The 19,144-nt window shown below is 40.7% G+C and overlaps 1 protein-coding gene across 8 annotated transcripts in view; it reads right to left on the bottom strand.

Moving 5' to 3' along the window:
• The window catches only part of ryr1b (ryanodine receptor 1b (skeletal)), a 70,149-nt gene that overhangs the window by 27,388 nt on the left and 23,617 nt on the right, over nt 1–19,144 (bottom strand). For all 8 annotated transcript variants that reach the window (XM_038694167.1, XM_038694161.1, XM_038694168.1 and 5 more), the window contains exons 22-69: nt 18,789–18,892; nt 18,604–18,687; nt 18,355–18,514; nt 18,013–18,160; nt 17,660–17,865; nt 17,347–17,521; nt 16,982–17,190; nt 16,551–16,897; nt 16,054–16,189; nt 15,691–15,851; nt 15,282–15,444; nt 15,071–15,157; nt 14,399–14,625; nt 13,194–13,638; nt 12,538–13,110; nt 12,221–12,421; nt 11,887–11,998; nt 11,639–11,782; nt 11,210–11,483; nt 10,862–10,979; nt 10,589–10,721; nt 10,239–10,333; nt 9,991–10,126; nt 9,718–9,901; nt 9,450–9,561; nt 9,207–9,327; nt 8,930–9,099; nt 8,578–8,798; nt 8,248–8,338; nt 7,679–7,819; nt 7,421–7,584; nt 6,877–6,955; nt 6,680–6,769; nt 6,317–6,457; nt 5,292–5,369; nt 5,108–5,183; nt 4,880–5,003; nt 4,650–4,765; nt 4,481–4,548; nt 4,091–4,212; nt 3,760–3,809; nt 2,218–2,278; nt 1,974–2,100; nt 1,777–1,885; nt 1,572–1,653; nt 1,222–1,352; nt 767–1,087; nt 167–407 (exon numbers count right to left, since the gene is read on the bottom strand). In XM_038694167.1, coding sequence (XP_038550095.1) covers nt 167–407; nt 767–1,087; nt 1,222–1,352; nt 1,572–1,653; nt 1,777–1,885; nt 1,974–2,100; nt 2,218–2,278; nt 3,760–3,809; nt 4,091–4,212; nt 4,481–4,548; nt 4,650–4,765; nt 4,880–5,003; nt 5,108–5,183; nt 5,292–5,369; nt 6,317–6,457; nt 6,680–6,769; nt 6,877–6,955; nt 7,421–7,584; nt 7,679–7,819; nt 8,248–8,338; nt 8,578–8,798; nt 8,930–9,099; nt 9,207–9,327; nt 9,450–9,561; nt 9,718–9,901; nt 9,991–10,126; nt 10,239–10,333; nt 10,589–10,721; nt 10,862–10,979; nt 11,210–11,483; nt 11,639–11,782; nt 11,887–11,998; nt 12,221–12,421; nt 12,538–13,110; nt 13,194–13,638; nt 14,399–14,625; nt 15,071–15,157; nt 15,282–15,444; nt 15,691–15,851; nt 16,054–16,189; nt 16,551–16,897; nt 16,982–17,190; nt 17,347–17,521; nt 17,660–17,865; nt 18,013–18,160; nt 18,355–18,514; nt 18,604–18,687; nt 18,789–18,892 — 7,658 coding nt within the window. The remainder of the gene's footprint in view (nt 1–166; nt 408–766; nt 1,088–1,221; nt 1,353–1,571; nt 1,654–1,776; nt 1,886–1,973; nt 2,101–2,217; nt 2,279–3,759; nt 3,810–4,090; nt 4,213–4,480; nt 4,549–4,649; nt 4,766–4,879; nt 5,004–5,107; nt 5,184–5,291; nt 5,370–6,316; nt 6,458–6,679; nt 6,770–6,876; nt 6,956–7,420; nt 7,585–7,678; nt 7,820–8,247; nt 8,339–8,577; nt 8,799–8,929; nt 9,100–9,206; nt 9,328–9,449; nt 9,562–9,717; nt 9,902–9,990; nt 10,127–10,238; nt 10,334–10,588; nt 10,722–10,861; nt 10,980–11,209; nt 11,484–11,638; nt 11,783–11,886; nt 11,999–12,220; nt 12,422–12,537; nt 13,111–13,193; nt 13,639–14,398; nt 14,626–15,070; nt 15,158–15,281; nt 15,445–15,690; nt 15,852–16,053; nt 16,190–16,550; nt 16,898–16,981; nt 17,191–17,346; nt 17,522–17,659; nt 17,866–18,012; nt 18,161–18,354; nt 18,515–18,603; nt 18,688–18,788; nt 18,893–19,144) is intronic.

Genomic DNA, 19,144 nt, shown 5'->3' with positions numbered 1-19,144 from the left:
CCAACATTTGTGCAAATGGGGCACAGGTTTATAGATACCAAAATTATCTTTTAGAGAAGAATCATGCTCACTGATTGTAAGTCACTTAATTTTACACTGTAACACTAACAATATACAGCATTAATGTGTTCTATACATTTATCATGTAATCGGTAAGTTCAGCTACCTGTTATTGTCCACGAATCGGATAAGCAAGGGGTAGAGAGCATACAGGTCCCGACACAGCACAGCAAACTCATCTTTGATGGTTCCATTTTCACTGTCCAACTCCGTCTTGCCCTCCATGCGCAGCTGATCCTCCTCTGCCACAACTTTCCCTGAGCGCTTCTTCAGCTTTTCCATGGTAGGGATGAAGTGGGATTTAAGCATCTCTGGTTTAGCCCTGCTGACAATAGGCTGGGCAAACACTGGACAAAGGGGTACACATAATTTTTAAATCAACAGTTGTCAGCAGTAGTAAGCATAGTTTTCACCAAAATTGACACTTACAAAATGTCAAAATGTAGTTGTAGAATATATATATATATATACATACATATAAATACATACATACACATACATGTACTGCTTGCATGAAAAATAAAGTGTATTCAAGCAGTTTGCAAACCCATCACTGCAACATTTATGATTCACAAATTAATATAATTCAGGATCATTGGGACTCGTATTTTTTTTTTAATACCCAGGATTAACTATGATAACTGAAGTTGCCTCCCACTGATACTAAGAAGTTGCATTGAGCATTGTGAAAATTCTGCTCACTGACCTGCCAATCTCTTCATCCAGGAGGCCTCATCTATACCCAGATTGTTAACCACAATCTTCATAATGCTACCCAGCAGTTGGTTAAGATGCTCGGAGGTGACAGAGGTGCAGAGCTGACCCTCCAGGTCAGGGAAATTTTCTATGCCCCTCTCCCACCACCGTGGGAGGTAGTTACACAACATGGGCAGGGTTATCTCAATCATATGGGGCATTTCTGTGTAGCGAGCCCCAGACTCAGCCATGTCATGGATCTCCTTCATCAGGACCTCCAGCTCTGGAATGTCAGGGCACAGCTCCTCCACTTGGTTAGGAAGACCCAGAACTGAGGAGGGAGAGAGATGGAATATAAGCTAAAGAAAAACAATTAATCGTAAACACATTCTAATAATTGGTAAAACAAAATGCGAGGGAAATGTTGTGCTAGTGATGAAAACAAGGCAAAATGCTGAAACCTACTAGTTCTTTCTCTTGGAGTCTTGGTGGTGTAAACAGAAAATGTGTTAAACTCATTCAGTGCTGGCTCAAGGAAGGCTACTGGCATAGCTGCTGCTAAGTGGGCCAAACACTCGCCAAGAGCTGGTCGCTGTCTGCAGGGGACAAAAGTACCACAGAAACCTGATGAAATGTCTTCATAAAAACGAGTAACAATTAATACACAATCAATCTTTGAAAGATAAAGAGTTTTGTGTGTTGTAAACACTTCTGATTTTGGCCAGTGTAAATTAAATGGACATGACTTGATAATCAAATCACATGAATGGACTTGTTTTTTAGACTTTCATAGATCCACAGAGTTCTCTACTCACTTCTCTGCATGTGGAGTCTTTACTGTGCCCAGAGAGTAGATACTGCACATTAAACGATAGCAGGATATTTGCAAGTCATCCACTGAGGATGTAGAGAAGAGAGGCATTGCATTACCATTGAATCAGTCCTTTGTGTCATTAAGTCAAGAGTTACGAAGAGCAAATAATGAACCACAAATTCAATGGAGAAAAGCACTTCACTCACATATGACGTCATCTCCAAACTGGTGCTGGGCAATATGGTCAAACAGTGTAGTGAGGACTGGCAACAGGGCATTGGTGGTGTAGTTGATATTCTGGGACACACCCTTTACCTACAGGAACACACACGGCCAAATACAGACATTAGGGCACAAAAAAATAACAACAGTAAAAACAATGCAGTATGGTGCTGTCATTGACCTGGTTTCGACTGGAAACTTTGCCAAGTTTCAGATTCTCAACCATCTTCTCAATGTCATCTGCAGCACTCTCAAAGAACTGGCGCAGGCCAGCCTTAACAATCTCAGGGCCTGATTTCATAACAGTCCTTGAAAAGAAGAACACAAAAGAATGGTCCGATATTTATAATTTCAGATAGTTTGTTTCTATTGTCCTTCTGCCTGGGGATGTGTTGGGTAAGTGATATGTATACATTGGTAGTTACCTGGCATCGAGTGATCGTGAGAGGATGTGCAGACAGTTTACCACTGCACCTGCATCTGTTCCTGAAAACAGCACAACAAAGACGCGTTCTCAGAGATGTCCTGCTGTAGAAATCACTTTCTACAAGAGTCCAAATGCCAGATATATTCACAACACAAGTTCATCTTAAGAGCTCTATTATAACAAACAACTGGACATACAGTTACTACAAAACATTGACCAAACTGAAAAAATACATTACAAAAACCATTTATTTCTGACTCATAAATACTGTATCCAACATTACTGAGACAACATTACAGGAAATACAGGTCAACCACACATTGCTACACTATGCTATATTATCTGTTAAAAAGTGATTTCTTTAGTGCAATACAACCACAGTGGTTCCATCATGTGGAGCACAGGCTCCATGTGAAGTGCTTGCTAGTGTCTAGTGACTAGTGGTTACATACGAGTGACTTACTATTATAGACACGTGGTTTTGAGGGGAAGGAGAATGAGTATAAAGCATATTCTGACTCATATAAGCTGCAGTACAATGCCATCTGTGGATACCTGACACAGACATTCATGCTTAAATCAGTCATGACTACTAAATCTGAGGCTAGGCCTTTAAAGATAAAAAGACACATTTTAAAATACTTAGGGCTAGATGTTTGAATTATACATGAGTAGGCACAAAAGCCAAGCATTCAGCATTTCCCACATGCTGAATAGTAAAACTAGTATTTACAAAAGAAGACATACTTCATACCAGATGTACACACAGTTTCCTAGAGCGTGAACATGAAATATAAGATGATGTAACCTCATAGTAAAACATTGTTTCTTTAGGTTGTTTCACTGACAGTGTTATTATTTTTGCAGATGACACAATGTTCTGTAAAATGTCAAATCAAAGGGTCATTTATTAATTATTTATAAGCGATTAATTGTCTCATTCTTGTTTATTTAATTTTACTCATTTGTGAAGCACTTTGTCAAGTCTGTATGTTATGAGGTCTTAGACTTAATCATTGATCATCTTTTTGACATTGAATGCTGATGATTGAGATCATGAGATATGCCATTGATGGTATCAGCAGCAGATAAATGAATGATATGGGCACTTATGGGCAATATGCAATATCTTAAGGGAATTTACTACATCCATTTATGGCTAACAGTGGGAGTGTATTTTTTAAAAACAAAAAAAAAGATGATGAAAAAATTAATATTTCTGTCTTTGTGCAGTTACACAGTGTTTTAGCTGTGAATCAAGTTTACAGTTTTATGCATCTAGCCCCAGGTTGCAGAAAACATCAAAGCCAAGCAGAAGCTGAGTTAAAGAGTGAGAAGCATTAGAAGAGGAGATCTAGTAGGAGGGAAGAAGGAATGAATGTGTGGGAGGGGTGTGACTAAATGTGAATGCTGTTTAGTATCTAAATGGGCATGACAAAACCAAAAAGATCTGGAGAAATAAAGAGAAATTAGAAAGGAAAACAGATACAAAGGGACAAAGGTGGTGACAGGGCATGACGCCACCATGCAGATTCCTTACCAAAAAGAGATACTCTGTGCCTCACCAAAGCAGCCAACTTACAGAAGATACTGAGGTAGGAGGAGAAAAGAGGGTGGGAGGACGGTAAGGGGAAACAGGGCAGGAAAGATGTTTGAAGTGACACAAAAAGCAAAAGGGAGGTCAAGGAAATTGGAAAAGGATATTGCACAATAGTAGAGAGATGGTGAGACATGGAAGAGGGAGAGGGTAGACACTGTCACGTGAAAGTACTATACTGAAAGAAAGGTACATGGTTAACAGTTCAAGTCACACAAATCAGAGGACAAACTAGTCTTTTAAATAACCTTTTCTAAGTTTTTACTGCACATACCTGGCAATCATCTCCTTCTCCTTATTGGAGGAATGCCCTCCACTACCCAAGACTTTAGCAGGAGTGGAGAGGAAGTAGAGGCAGTGGTTCTTGAAGTACTGATTTACCAGTGGCAGGAGGATCTAGAAAAAACAACCCAAGATGAAAAATAAGAAACACTCTATCATGCCGCGAGCTCTCTCTGTGTTCATTAAGGGGACATGGTGGCGTAGAGAGAAGACAGATGAAACATCAACTGGAGCCATCTTTAGACCACCTATTTTGGTAATAATTTTAAATGTTAAAGTGGATTTCAAGACTGTTAGGTGAGGTTTTGTTACTACTCATGAACTCTGACTTCCCTGTAGAGGCAAGCAAAAGAAGATCCCATTAAAGCCTCAAACAGCTCACCTTGGCAAAGAATTTGATCTCTTGTTCATGTGGTGACTTCTCCACTCTACCACTGCTAACCACGGCCTCTGTTAAAAACAGAAATGAAAAATAAGTAAGCTCTTAGTCAAAAAGTGCATGCTGAAGTAAACAGTACGTGAGAAGCATTTGCCTCTCAAAATCATTGTACCAAGATGAGCGATGAACTCCTGGGCAATGTCCATCCATTTAAGAAGCTTCTGGAGGAAACCATAGGCAAAACGCTTCTCGATAGAGGAAATATCCTGCTCCATGTCCTTCATTCCCCTGAGTATGCAGAGAAGAGGGACTCAAAATGAATCAAAGAGAGGGATAACCATGGACAGAGCTATCATAGGAAACACTAATGTTAAATGGAAATGGTGAGAACATCCTGCTTACCTTGTAACAGCATATCCATTGAGCTGTAGGAACTTGAGCAGGTCCTGTGCCTTCTCTCTGTCTCTGGCCTTCTCTTTAGCCGTCAAGGTGTCATAAGGCACAAGCAAAGGATGGGTGCCACCGCCTAAAAAAAGCATAAGCCATTTTTGGACTCAGACTGCAAACTAGCAACCACCACTAAAGGACAAAATTCTTAGTTGAGAATGTATAATAGAAAACCCCTCTTACCTTTGGACTGTAGCTCCAACTTCTTCTTCCTGCCCCAGGTGTTGTGATAATTCTCAGCCAGCTGCTCAGCCATAGACTACATAGATAGGATTAAAGAGGATATTTTTTTACAGGTTCCTAACAAATGTCTAACTAAAATATGAGACCTAACAGTGCTATGAAAAATTGACTAAAACATCCATACCTGCAGCTCTCTGGACAGAGCCATTCCTACAATATCTACTGGCTGAGGGTTGTAGCCGTGACTGGGATCATAAGTGGCCTAGAGACATAAAACAAAAGATAAGAATGGAAATTCAGGGGCTGCAGCAGCACAACAGAATAAAGTAAATAGAAAATAATTCAAGTATCCAGCCATCGTCATATAAAAATAAGAACAGAAATGGTAGAAGAAATAATAAAAAAAACAAACTGTAAAAGACAAATTTCACTCGAAATTACAACGCTTGCAGTATACAAAACCCATAAACAGTGTTGTACTTATAGTACTAATAGTACAACACTGTACAGTGACATAGTGGTGTGATTAGTAGCCACAAAGTCAGCAAGTAAAGTATATGTAAGAAATACCATCTACAATGACAGCAAATGCCAGAATAATATATAATATGATTTGTAATCACATTTACTGTTTGTCAGTATTAATCTAGAAATATGATCATGAAATAAAACAGTATAGCATTTTGACATAACATATCAAAATATAGTACAGTATAATATGGGATATGAGTAAAATATGAGGTGAAATGTAGTAACATAGTATGTCATAATATAACATACTACATATGCATTTGTAGTGCAATATTTGCAAATCAGAAAAAAACACCATACATAAAGGTGGTTCAGTATGTGAGTTTGAGGGACCTCTAGGATTGTAGGAGGTTCCCAGAAAAAGAGAACTGCTTTTGATGTTGATGTTGACTATTGATGTTAATGAGTCAACAAGTATGTATTGTGAAGAGGTAGGACTGATTATTTTCACCGTCTTTTGTGGTCCTGGGGGAACAGCTGAATTTCACATGATCGCATTGTTCTTATATTAAATAATATAATTTAGGTTTACTAATTGTGTAGAGATACATATTATTACACTAATGAGGGTTCTATCATTTATTGTATTGGGTAAGAACCATCCATTCCAATACGTCCACATAGGCCGCACAGCATCAAACATTCTCCAGAGAGTTTTTTCACTTTTCTCTTTTGTACCTGAGCAGTTTGTGAGATTTTGCGTGTGGCGACCTTCTTCTCGACTTCTCCCTCCCCCTCCCTGGCTTTCTCCAATGTCCACTCCCAGGCCAGCATGGCTTTGATGGATTCTTTGATGGGCCAACGGTATATCTCCTTGTCCTGAAAAACAAAATTGAAAAATTAACTAAAAGCCTGTAAACAATATACAGTAAAAATTTGTTCATAAAGATCATAAACACGTGGGATTAGAGACGAAAATTTTATGGCTCAGAAATACTGTTTTAACTGTACTGGTTTCCTCCTATCTGAAAACACATTTTGGCTAATAAATTGTAAAGCTTAGTTACAGTTCAGACGAGACAGAAGATTACAAATCATTACCTTTTCAGAGAATGTTTTGTATGGCCGGAGCATTGGGTGCGTCTTAGCATTCTCATCTAACACCTCTCCGTAGGTCCAGTTGTTCTGAATCTGAAAATTTATTTAAGCATTGAGATAAACATTACAACAACAATTTCAAATAACAAATATGGACTTATAACTTATATATCTGATGATTTACATTTTCCATAAATTACCTTCTCAAAGGCCCATCTGTCATGAGTGTGCTCTGCATACTTATTGATAAAAGTATCCAGCCTCTCTGGGATGATGGTGCTGTGAATAGATCAACTAATATTGAATACTGCAACTGATTATTCCTTTAATAGCTTGTAGTAACTGGTGAATTATGTATAGAATTTTTATATTACAATCTAATTCTCTCTTAGGGCTAAGGTCATATGTCGCCTCACTTCGTCTTCACAGTTACTGCTTTTTTTTATTGAAAATGAGATGCTGATGTACATTGACTTTACTTAACCTTTTAAACTATAGAAAATCATAGCATTGACATCATCAAAATAATCAACTCAGAATGTTCAATAACCAAGTAAAAATATCAAATTACAGTCATTAACAAGGATATAACAACACAATGTGAAATGAATCAATTATCTTGCTTTTATAAAGAACCATAAGCAAGTATTTAAATTAATATATAATGCAATACATAATGTGCTTAGTTTTGTTCTGTAGGCCACTGTGAGCAATTCTTTGTCTGTCTTTTATTTTTCTACTCACTTGGTGGTCTCCACTGGTTTAGGATCGAAGTTGCCTTCAGCATCCACAGAGGCTTTCTTCTCAGTGTGAGAGGAGTAAGTGGCATCCACATAGTCAGGTGGGATGGCTCCTGCGATAGCACAGAGGCAGGGCATGGCGATCTTGAAGAGCTCTGCATCAAATTTCTAGAGTTTGGATGACATCAGAGAAGTCACGCTGATGAGCTTTATACTCACAGTATAAACAACGTAGGTGGCAACTAAGAGACTCATATCTCACCTTGTGTGCCAAAGATTCAAATATTCCCCAAAAGAGTTTACGAGAAAGATGAAGCTCCTCCTCTGAAGTCACACCGAAATTAGCCCATCCATTAGGCAAACAGTAGTACTTCCAACAGCGCTCATAGTGATTGGTCAACAGCTGAAACAGTTCAGTCAGAGAGGGAAATATAAGTAGGACACACAAGTAAGTAAGTTGCTAGTAAAACGGGATTTGTATATAACTACTGTAAGCAAATGCAAAAGCATCATAGAGTACGGTCTAGACCTGCTCTTTTATGAAAAGCGCTGTGAGATAACTGTTGTTGTGATTTGGCGCTATATAAATAAAATTGAATTGAATTGAATTGAAATGCAATAATCATTGTAATGTAATGTATGTATTGGTAATGCATACATTTCTCCCACAATACAGTCTTTCCAATCTGTGTGTAAACTGATTGCACTTTAAACACAGATTGTGTGTATACATTTCATTTAAATTCTTAATATTATCTTATATTCTATTCATTATAATTTTCTATTGTCATAAAATAAAACAAATACAATAAAATCAAATGGAAGGCAAACCTTTAGAGGCATCTTTGCATATTCGTTGAGGATGGGCACATCAAATACCAGCCGTCTAAGCAGATGCTGCAGCATGGAGGGTCGAAGGTACCTGTGAATGTCATCAAAATGATTCTTGAGGAATGTAACTATTTAAAATTGGTTATTGTTTCTTTAATGTACTTTTGTGGTCCCTTAATACTGAGCAATATGTTGCAAATTGACTAACTATTTTGCCGTTAAATAAACGTTAATTTGGAAAATCAAAAAATAAAATCGTTTTATATAATCGTTATAATGCCCAATTATTGTTTCCATTTTTTAAATAGAGAGATTTGGATTAGTACTGACTTGCAGAGCGACATGAGGCACTCCTCAATGACGTCCCTCTGAGCCTTGGTAAGAGCTCGGCCACGTGACAAACGATAGATGGTGTGGAGCATGGAGTCGATCATGATGGCTCGGTGGTCTGTCCCAGCAAACAATGGGGCACACTTGGTGAGAAGAGGCAGAACAGCCGAACAGAGGTAGCGGTTCAGTGCCAAGGCCATTTCAGTCGTACTGAATGCCACCTATAATCAGAGAGGAAGACAGAAAAACTATTTGTACTGAGGCCAAGACTTTGGAGACAAGTGAATAGTAAATGACATAAGTGAAATGTCTCTTGCTGTTTAAAATTTTTTCTGTGTTTTTTTCTACTTACCGTGTCCAGAGAGGCTGCAGCTCTCATGTCGGGCAGGAAGCCAACCTCCAGCACATGAAGCATGAAGTCCTGGTTGTCAATGCCATACACTCTATCAAGGAACAGCACCATGGAGGCCTTGTGGTCTGGCACAAAACTGGCTGACATCTTAGGCTCAATAATTTGACCATCTGGGGTTTTAACAGAAGAAATAATAATGCATGGATATGCTAAAATATGCCCAAATATTGTACATCTGCACAGTATGTCCATGAATGATACCAACATAAAAACTAACCTTTGCCGTAGGCAGGAATCTGCACAGGCAAGCTGATAACTCCCACCAGATCCTCTATTGGCACCAGAGACCTCAGGATGGCCCTGATTCTTAGGGCTTCACCCTTGCCTGCTTGGATCAGCTGTAGATACAAACATTTAACACATACTGTATGAGACTTACCACTGCTCATTAACCACATACTGAACCAAGCTGCCTGGAGGACTTAAAGAAATTAATGGTGTGAAAAGTTGTTCTGCTCACATGCATCTCAGGGGCGCAGCGACCCAGCAGATCAATAAGGGCAGAGTAGAAAGCCATGATGGCATTTCCCAGATGTACACGATTCTCCTCCTGCTGTTCTTCACCACCAAACCTGCCAATAAAGAAAACATCTTTTATAACAATTCCTAGTGTATCTTTAAAAAAAACAAAACAAGACAAAACAATGACAGTTAATTAATTTGTCTAGATGTCTAGAAAAGTGAACGAGCCTGTATGCAAGTATCATACATACTGTGCCATCACTTACATGAAACGTCTGTCTTTTTTGACAGTGGGTCCATCCCTTGCTGGATCCTCTGAGATCTTGATGGCCTCCTCCATGGCAGCCAGCAGACCATTACCACCCTCTCCTCTCAGGGCTGGGCCGAAGCACTCAGGCCGACGGATGAGCAGACGCACCACTACATTAGCATTCTCCTCCACGCTCTCTCCTGTGATGAACATGCGTGCAAATGTTAGTGACAGTTGACAGTGTTGACACAACTCAACACTACAAATGAAATTATTTGACGGAGCTGACCATTAACAAAGACAGCAAAGCGGAGGAAATCCAGGTATTTCTCTCCTCCACAGGGGTTCCAGCCGATGTCAGGGTAGCCCTTTGAAAGAAGCATTGGACACATCTGCAGCCCGCAGCCCGCCAAGTATGTCACCACCTATGGCAACATGCGTGTGAGGGAGACCGAGAGAGATTTAAGATGATGAAGATGAAGTTTACTGTGCCATTTCATTTATATTTCTTTCTTATAATTTTTTATGTTCTCAAACCATTTCCAGGTCCTGCTCTTGTAGAGCCAAGGCCAGCTCATTGTTGTCAATACAGGAAGCTGCAGCCACATCCAGAGGTGTGGACCCACTCATTCCTGCAAATGTTTAATAAATACAATGAGTCTATATTTGTTTGTTCTTTTCCTAATATACAGCATCATCACTCATCATTCTATATTTGTCAAAAGTAATACATTTCAACAAGATGCTATCTGGATTTTTCCTGGAGTTCCATGCATTTCTTTTGTTTTCTGCCGTAAGGGGGAAAAAACTGAGTGAGAGTGAACAGGGCCACTGATGATGGAGACAGTGCAGTACAGCAAACAGTGTGATAGGTGGCTGAAACTGACCCAAGCCAATGCCGCTGTTCTGTAAAAGGTAGCCTAAATGGTCAAACATGGAGCGCTGGTTCTGTCGGCTGATACGACAAAAGTAACACAGGAACCGACAGCAGTTGGTCACCATATGGGGGAATCGAATCTCCTGGAGAGAAAAGGTAAAGAAATATTCTGTCTACTGTGGGATTTATGGCAATGGTACATAGTCAAGTGCCCAAATAGCCCCTCAATTAAACTGGTTAGACTGAATAACATTGAACTAAACAAAGTGAAAATCCTAGTTACCTTCGAATCTCCTCCTCCGCCCAGGACATTGACCATCACCTCCATGACAGTCTCATGCATACCAAGAGCTCTCATCAGATTGGGGTGTTGGTAGAACACCTTGTTGTTCATGATGTTCCTGAAATAATTACAGATTCAGTCAGATTCACAGGATACATTTCTTTACTTGTGTCATTGAATTCAGTTTGAGATTTTAGGGCAGAACCTTTGGTCCATCCAAAGAGTCTGAACCATTTAAGAAAAATATATTACTAAGGGGAAAATATGGCATATAATATCAGAATATTTTAATCAATAGCAAATCTCCCATCTACCATCCAAACTACATATCATCACCCCCACACTGACCCGATGCTCTGGATCATGAGCCGCTCCTCTTCTGGGCCCATCTGGACAATAAGCAGCGAACGTATCTGTCCCAAACACTCAAGTAGGTCCATGGTGTCCTGAACAGACACAGCATTGATGGCATAGGCTTTGGGCAGAGCTCGAATCAGCTCGCCGAGGCCATCATACTGCCTGTGGAGCAGGCTGAACATCAGACGCACAAGTTCGGGGTTCTGAATAAATGACTCCTGAGCCCAGTGGATCATAGTGTGGGAGATCAGTTCCTGAAGGGTGCCTTAGTGAAGTGGACACAGAAAGGTACAGTATGTCTGTTGTGTACTAATATATATTGCTATGGATTTACAAAGGCTGATTTTGCCATATTTGGACTGAAGATGCCAAAATCAAGTCCTTCAAATATTTAACAAGTGATTTAGATGTTACTCATACTGGGTTTTGGTTCCTCTTCAACCTCTGGCTTCTCTTCCTCCTTCTTCTTGCGCAAGTTCTTGATCTTGTCGATCAGACTGAAGAGTCTGCCCCCCAGTGAGGTGTCCACCTCTTCCTCCACTGCCTCCTCCTCAATATGTATACCTATGTATAAAATGGGAAATCAGCCTTAAGAGTAGTAAAATATTTAATATAAAAAGTAATTCATACATGCAAAAAATACACAGGATCTTTAAAGAACTTCTCACCACAGTGAAGCAGGAGGTCATTGTGGAACTCTGCAAGAGTGTCCTTCACCTCATCAGGCACTGGACAATCATCGTCCTCTGGACCATGCTTAAAGTTGGTCAGCAAAAGAACCTTGAAAACGAACAGTAAAATAACTCCATCTCTCTTAGGGTCTTTTGAAATACAGACTGTTTCTTTGTTGTTCTTCTGTTCTCCACGATACATGTGACATAACATCTGATGCCTTCAAAACAAAGCTTCTTATCAGATCTTAAAAACCCACCCTTAGAATTTTTGGTACAAGCCCATCTCAATGTCAGTTTGCACTTCCCTAAAAAAAATAAGAATCAGTACCTGGTCCTGTGGTGGTGAACGGAACTCGCGGGTCCTGCGTGCAGTCTCAGCAGCAGACATGGTGAAGGCTTTCATTAATAGATTGTAACGAACACGTTGGTTGCTCTGAATATCATGGACAAACTGGTCTGAATAGGCCACAATGGCTTCAACTCTGTGTCGCAGCTCGCAGTCGCAGAAGTACTGCAAGAGTGTGCACATCTGAGAGAGGTAGATAAGATAGGAATAAGAGTTTAATAAGTATAATTTGTAAAACATTTTTTAAGGATAGGAATACTGTGCAGATGAACTATAGATAGTGTTTAGATGAAAATGACCTGCAGTTTGACAGACTCTGGTAGCTTCATCTGGAGTAATCCCTCTTCCAGACCCTCCTCCTCCTCTTTCACTTCTGCTTCCACTGCCTCTGTCTCCTTCTCCTCCTCTGCCTTCTCTCCATCTACTTTTCCTCCTTTGGCCTCTCCCTCCTCCTTCTCCTCTTCTCCTTCCTCCTTAGGCTCAACTTCTTCCTCCTTATGCTCTGCTTTATCCACATCTTTCAGCTCCTCATCCTCGTCACCAACTCCTTCGTCCTCAAGCTCGGCCTCAGTTGCCGCCTCTTCCTCCTCCTTCTCTTCCTCGATTTCTCCTTCAGCAGCTCCACCCTCCTCAGCTTTCTCTCCCTCCTCTTCCTCCTCCTCTTCCTTTCCACTGAAAACATTTGGATCGATCATCTTCAGGATGTGCTTGGTGTCCTCGTCGTTGAAGATACCCATAATGAGCAGTGTACTGATTAGCTTCAGGATTGGGACAAAGTGGAACTCCACACTGCCTCCTACTGGATCCCGCATAGCTTGGCTACCATCCAGCACAGCCTCTGTTAACATGCTAATCGCCTGGGTCTTCAGCTCCTGAGGGGGAGAGGTAAAAATAAGTAAAAGGCAACTAAAATGTTTTTATATTTTTTTAATGCAACCTATCTCTTGTCTCTTACCTGCAGGGGGAAAATAGGACTAAGGGTGTACAGATCGGGGTCCGTGCCGACAAAGTTGATGGATGAAAAATGCAACTTGGGCCGTAAGCAGGTGGTGAGGCCAACACCGGGTAGAGAATGGGCTTTCTTTGCATCAGGGTACAGCTTGATGCTCAGAGTCTCTTGAGACATAGGGATGATAAATTCCCTATTGGTGCCCAGGCGTGCCCGTTTAGCAGATTCCAGGTGAATGCTGATGAGCAGGTCGTAGAAGCCGCTGCGGAGAGGTCCGGGCAGGTAGGTGTTCTCAATGGCATAGAAAAGCTGGGATTCATCCACATGGCTGCACAAGGCATGAGCCACGCGGTTATTGCCAAGTGCGCACACAGCGCAGTAGAGCATAAGGGTATGGTAGTGAAACGTCATCAGATCCTGACGCTCCGACAGCTCCAGGATGTCAATACACCTGAGAAACAAACACAAACTCAAAGATCAACACTGATCAGGTAACAGTGAGCAATTATTACAATACTGAAAAAATTTTATAAAATAAATACATTTTAAAAAAGTTAATACATAAAAGGTCTCTCCACAGAGCATACATTCATATATAAAATTCATTATGTTGTAGTGTTTGGAAAAGCAAATTGCTCAATTAAATTTCTGTTCATTTCAAGTTTTAACTTTTCTAAGACACCTGCTGGGCTCCATAGATAAAAAACTGACAGGGGATTGCAATTAAATAAAATCGCTTACAAGACACTCTAGGTCATGCCCAGCTCCAGCAGTTAAGGCATGAGCTCACTTCATTTGTCCCTAGTCAGTTTCATTATTTGTGTCTCATTTCAGGTCTTGTCTGCCCTCCCACCATGTGTGATTGCCTGCCCCCGCCCTAATGTCCTCCACCTGCATGTCATTGTCTCCCCTGTCCCACTCCTCCCTGTTGTCTGTGCCAGATCGTCTTGTTCCCCAGTGACAGAGTTCTAGCGTTTTCCCTGTAAGTGTATTTGACCTTTGCTTCGGTTTTTGGATATAGATTCCTCCCTAGAGTCTTTTGTACCTTCGCTTGTGTTTTTTGGACTACGCAATAAACCTATTTTAGTGAGTTATCTGGAGTCGTGCCTTGTGAGTCCTTTTCCACTGTGTGTGTGAGCTTTGATACTCTAGGAAACACTGGGAGCCAATTATTAACTTGCAGACTGCCTGCTGGGACTACTGTCTCTGACCTGTTCTCCTCTGGGATGTGCAGAGCCATCATGGTGAGGGGTTCAGTACACTCCACCATCCAGCCCAACCTCTCACTCACTCTGCCCACCTGCGGGTTGAGGAAGTGGTTGGGCATGCGACTCCAGATAACTGGGGTCAACATCTGGACATCCAACCTGGGAGGGCACTGGGGGACCGGGTTCATACGTTCGCTGCGGAACATGGCTGCCGAGATGGGCATGATGTTCTTAGAAGAAGAAATAAAAACAAGTAAACAAGTAAGTAAACCTGAAAAGGAAAAAAGGAATGGATGGCAGAGTGTAATCTCTGGTTAGAAGAGACTCCAGTCAGCAGTTTGGTTTCAAAGACTTTACTGATAAACCTTATAATTACACATATTACATGAAATAATTACCAAATAAAAGTTGAGTGCCAGTTTCTGTTTCACTTTATTTTTTTTTCTCTCTTTCTTATTGGGGTTTAGTTTAAATGAAATCTATAATCAAACCATTACATCAGTGTATCCCAACAGAGAAGCATGGTCCCGCGTGTTTCACCAAGGTGGAAGGTTGGTTGACTCATTCAGATAAACCATCAACGTAAGTTTGACCCACGTTACGATGCCGATCCGAATGGGGTAGGAGTGGAAGTGGGCAGGAAGAAGATTTAAAATATGTATGCTAGTTTCTGACCTTGAGTTTTCCCAGCTCTAGCTGCACCAAGTTCTGATTGGAGGGCTGAACAAAGACAGCAGGGAACAGCTTGGTATTGGGCTCAACCTGAAATTAAACACATCTGGTTTTACAGCTCCACAGTGTAACATAACTCATACAGATTGAAGTTGAGTCTGAAAAACATAGATACAAATACAAACACAACATATACCGTGTAGTCTTTCCTTACCTGGTAGAAGGTGTTAAGCTCCTTTCCGTTGGCTGTAAAGGTCATGAGACCTGTTGCCAGGTCAACCAAGCAGCCAACAACCATGTCCTCCTGGCTGAAGCGGGTCTGCTGATTGCTGACCAGGTCCCCTCCCCACACCATGTAACAGTTACTGTGCTTCATACTGCAGAGAAACAACAAACACACTGCTATGTTCAAATTCATCTCAACTGCACAGAGGGACAAAACAAAGTGGAGAATATTAATAAAATGGAAAATAAGGCAACAAACATAATCTTACTTTACTTATCAAGCCTTAATCACATTACTAACATTCTAAACCAAGCTTGAATAAATAATAAATACAGAGTCTATTAACAGTCAGAAGTGCATGAACTTGCATTAGTACTTGAATATGTGAAAGACTAACCTATCATGTATGTTGCCTTTGTCATCTCCCACAGTAACAGTGACAGAGCGCACTTTGGAGAGGTCAAAGGATGGATCATACTGGTGGTAGTCAGGAGTGACCCAGCCAACCCACACACCAGAAGGCTCCTGTCCAGCGAAAATCCTTACAGAATAGTAATACTGAAAATAGAAAAAGAAAATAAGACTGTTACTAAAAGACATCTGAGTGGGACATCTAGGAGCAGTAATATTGGATATAGAAATAATATTGGATCGAGAAATAAAATAACCAGCCTGGTCAACGGACTTTGAACAAACTGGAGGAATAATTTTGACATGTGCTGTAAATCTAGCATTAGCAGAGGATAATTTTTTAGCTCACAGTGGTAGTATTCTGGATGATCTCCGGATCATCTCTGTCATCTGGGACTACGTCTTCCATCAAACGTGGCACTGCTGGAGGTGCAGGAGAAGGGGAGAGAGGTGTCATGGCAGCCTTCTTGGCCTTGGAGAAGAATCTAATGCACACAGAAGATAGCATATACACTTAAATCTTAAGGCAGCACTGGACAATTTTGCTTACTGCTCAATGATATTGAGGTAAGTTTACTGCATTCACATAATGTTACTAATTAGTGAACTGCATGTAGTACAAACACTAGTTGTTTTTTTACAAAAATAAAGACAAAGAAAATAGGGACAAAAGAAGAAAACTGTCTATTGGTGAGCTGAGTCTAGTTGTTTCTGGATGGAGGATTCATGCCATGTTTAGAGGATAGTTTGTAATTTGATATCATGTTTTAAATAACACCCTCTGCAGGCTGAAAATACACTGCAGGCTTGTTCCTCTTCGCTAAAAGTACAACCTGCTACACTTACCCTTTTTTCTTTCCCTTTTCTGACACTGTGTCCTTGTCATTTTCCACAGTGATCTCCTTAGGTACAGACAGCTCCTTCTTTTCCTCATCCTGCTCCTTGCGGCTGGCAGACTTTTTCAGAATTTCAAATTCTGAGTCGGGCTCCACCACAACCACTTCCTCCTCGGGTATAGTGAGGGCATGGGTTAGAGGGGTGGTGCCTGCCTGGATCTTGAAGGTCTCGTGGAACTGGACAGGCATGCTGAGTCTGAGGAACAGCATGTCGGTGTTGGCGTTCTGTGATCCAAATGTCTTATGTGTCAGTTTCAGACAGGGGGCACTGTCCACAGTCCCATCCACACGGGAGACCTGGGAGACAAAATGTTTGAAGATAAATATGTGATCTGGTTTTAAAGTTCTAGCTTCATTAAACATGTATCACAAAGTAATTACCTCTATATGATTGTGCTCGGTGGGTACAGGCACAAATTGGGGCAAACTTTTACTGAACCACATGGTAATATCTCGTTTCATATTGATAGCAAAAGGTTCAAATCCTTCCTGCAGGCCACAGATGGCAAAGTAGCGTAGGCTGCTGACATTCTGACCAAGATTGATCCTTCCAACCTGAGACAGGCCCAGGGCACACACTGGGATAAAACCTGAGGAGTAAAACCACATGAAAGGAATTTGAATCCTATTTAGATAAACTGTGAAGTAACAATTTATGCCAAATAAGATTTATGTTAAGAAATACTTCCTTTCCATTACAGCAACTAATGCTGATCAAAAAAGGTAAAATAAACATTAACTCTTACCTTCCCCAATTTCAATGTCTTTGAAAGCCATCTCCGAGCCCGAGTCACTGATCAACATTTCTCCGTTGAGTGTGAACATGATGATCATCTCAGTCAGGTCAATCATACAACCAACTACATCGCCAGATTGCCACTGGCGACCGAAAGGCTCATTGCCAATATGCCATCTTTGAGCCTAGAAAGGGTTACATTAATAAATAATCAATAAAACACAACTTATCACAGCTCTTTACGTATTTTGACATTTGCCCAGTCTAAACTTGATTAAATTGGAATGACCCTGATTCAACTAAAGTTAAAGACAGGGACTAACCTTATTGCCATTAAAGACGTAGGCCAGTTCATCTGCTCCCAGTTCAGTGTCAGAGCGAACATTAGGACGTGCCCAACCCACTCTCATCTCCCCCGTGGTGACTGCCTCAAACTCAAAGTACCACTTCCCTTGGGTGACAGCATATGACTTTTCTGCCCTAAAGATTCGTACCTTGTCCCCACGGGTGTTTTCGAGGCCATGGCCAGCTGCAGGAAAAGATGGGAAAGATGAAAAAGATGACAGATAAGTTAAGATCAATGGTGACTGTGAAGAGTTAAGAGTTAAAATTAAATGCTCGAAAAAATTAATCCAATCATCATATGTTATCATAAGCATGCGGTAAGCTGACGTACTGCTCTCCTGATCTGGAGGCTCAATGTTGTAGCCATAGCCAATGAGGGTGCGGACAGCGTTGTTAACACTGTCTCGGTTGGTTTTCTTGGTTCTCTCGTCCAGCAGGTTGTAAGGTACCAGACGAGGGTTTCGCTTATTGAAGATGTCCTAACAGAATATTGTAAAAGAATAAAACATGACATAAAATGTAAGACAAAATATACAAAAAGGTGCCAGCATGACTTAGCGTCAGTTGTATTATGCATGTGTAAATGGTTTTAAGATAGATTGGTTTATATAAATAAATTAAACCTTTTAAAAAAGGATTTATTAAGGATTTAAAAAGAATTGGAAATGATTACCTGCACAATACTGTAGGTCCATCCTTGCCGTACCCGGTCTCTTGCCCAAACATTATGTCCATTTTCTGCCAGTTTTTCTACAAGCTGGTTCTGGTTTGGTGTCAGTTTGACATGGTTGAGGTCAAGGGGGGCAGGTTTGTATCCATTGCTCATCACATAGCTGAAGGACAGACAAGTTCTTATTAAAACATGCATAAAGGATAATGTGGAATGTTAGTTTGTGCAGAAATGCCAGAAATGTCCCCATACGTCTTGGGCAGCTTGATCTTCTTGAGATTCTCCTCTGCTTTCTCGTCACCCATTCCAACGTGGCAACCCAGTGCCAGGAGAGTCCTGTAGAATAACAAGAACACAGGCATCAACAACTGTGTTCATTAACATAAACTTTCTACTCTGACCCTGATACCTCAACAGAACCTTTATTACAAACTCACTTAAGAGTCTCGCCAGACATCTGCAGGTTGTAGTTCCTCTCTGGTTCAGGGAGAGCCTGGAAGTCCACCAGACAAGGATGGAGCTTCTTATTGTCATCTCTGAACTGTGGAGGTAGATGATGATGAGGTTATTCACTAGTAAAAGAAAATCACCTATTCATGGATTTGTTTGCCTCAACAGACCCTACATACATCTGATTGATACTCAGTGTATGCACACTTCTGTCATCAAGATTTATTTCAGCCAAAACGGTGAAAATTTTTTTACCAGAGATAACACAAGTTTTTTATTTATTGAAAAATGAATATATTCAGAAGAGTTTTAAAATATTACTCACATATTAGTTAAAGCTCCA

Source organism: Micropterus salmoides, unplaced genomic scaffold (genome assembly GCF_014851395.1).
Source record: "Micropterus salmoides isolate LMB-PRFRI ecotype aquatic unplaced genomic scaffold, ASM1485139v1 Ms_hic_scaffold_3, whole genome shotgun sequence".
In the NCBI taxonomy this organism is placed as follows: Eukaryota; Metazoa; Chordata; class Actinopteri; order Centrarchiformes; family Centrarchidae; genus Micropterus; species Micropterus salmoides.
Note: the sequence above shows the minus strand (reverse complement) of the source record. Positions and strands in the feature narration are given on the sequence as shown.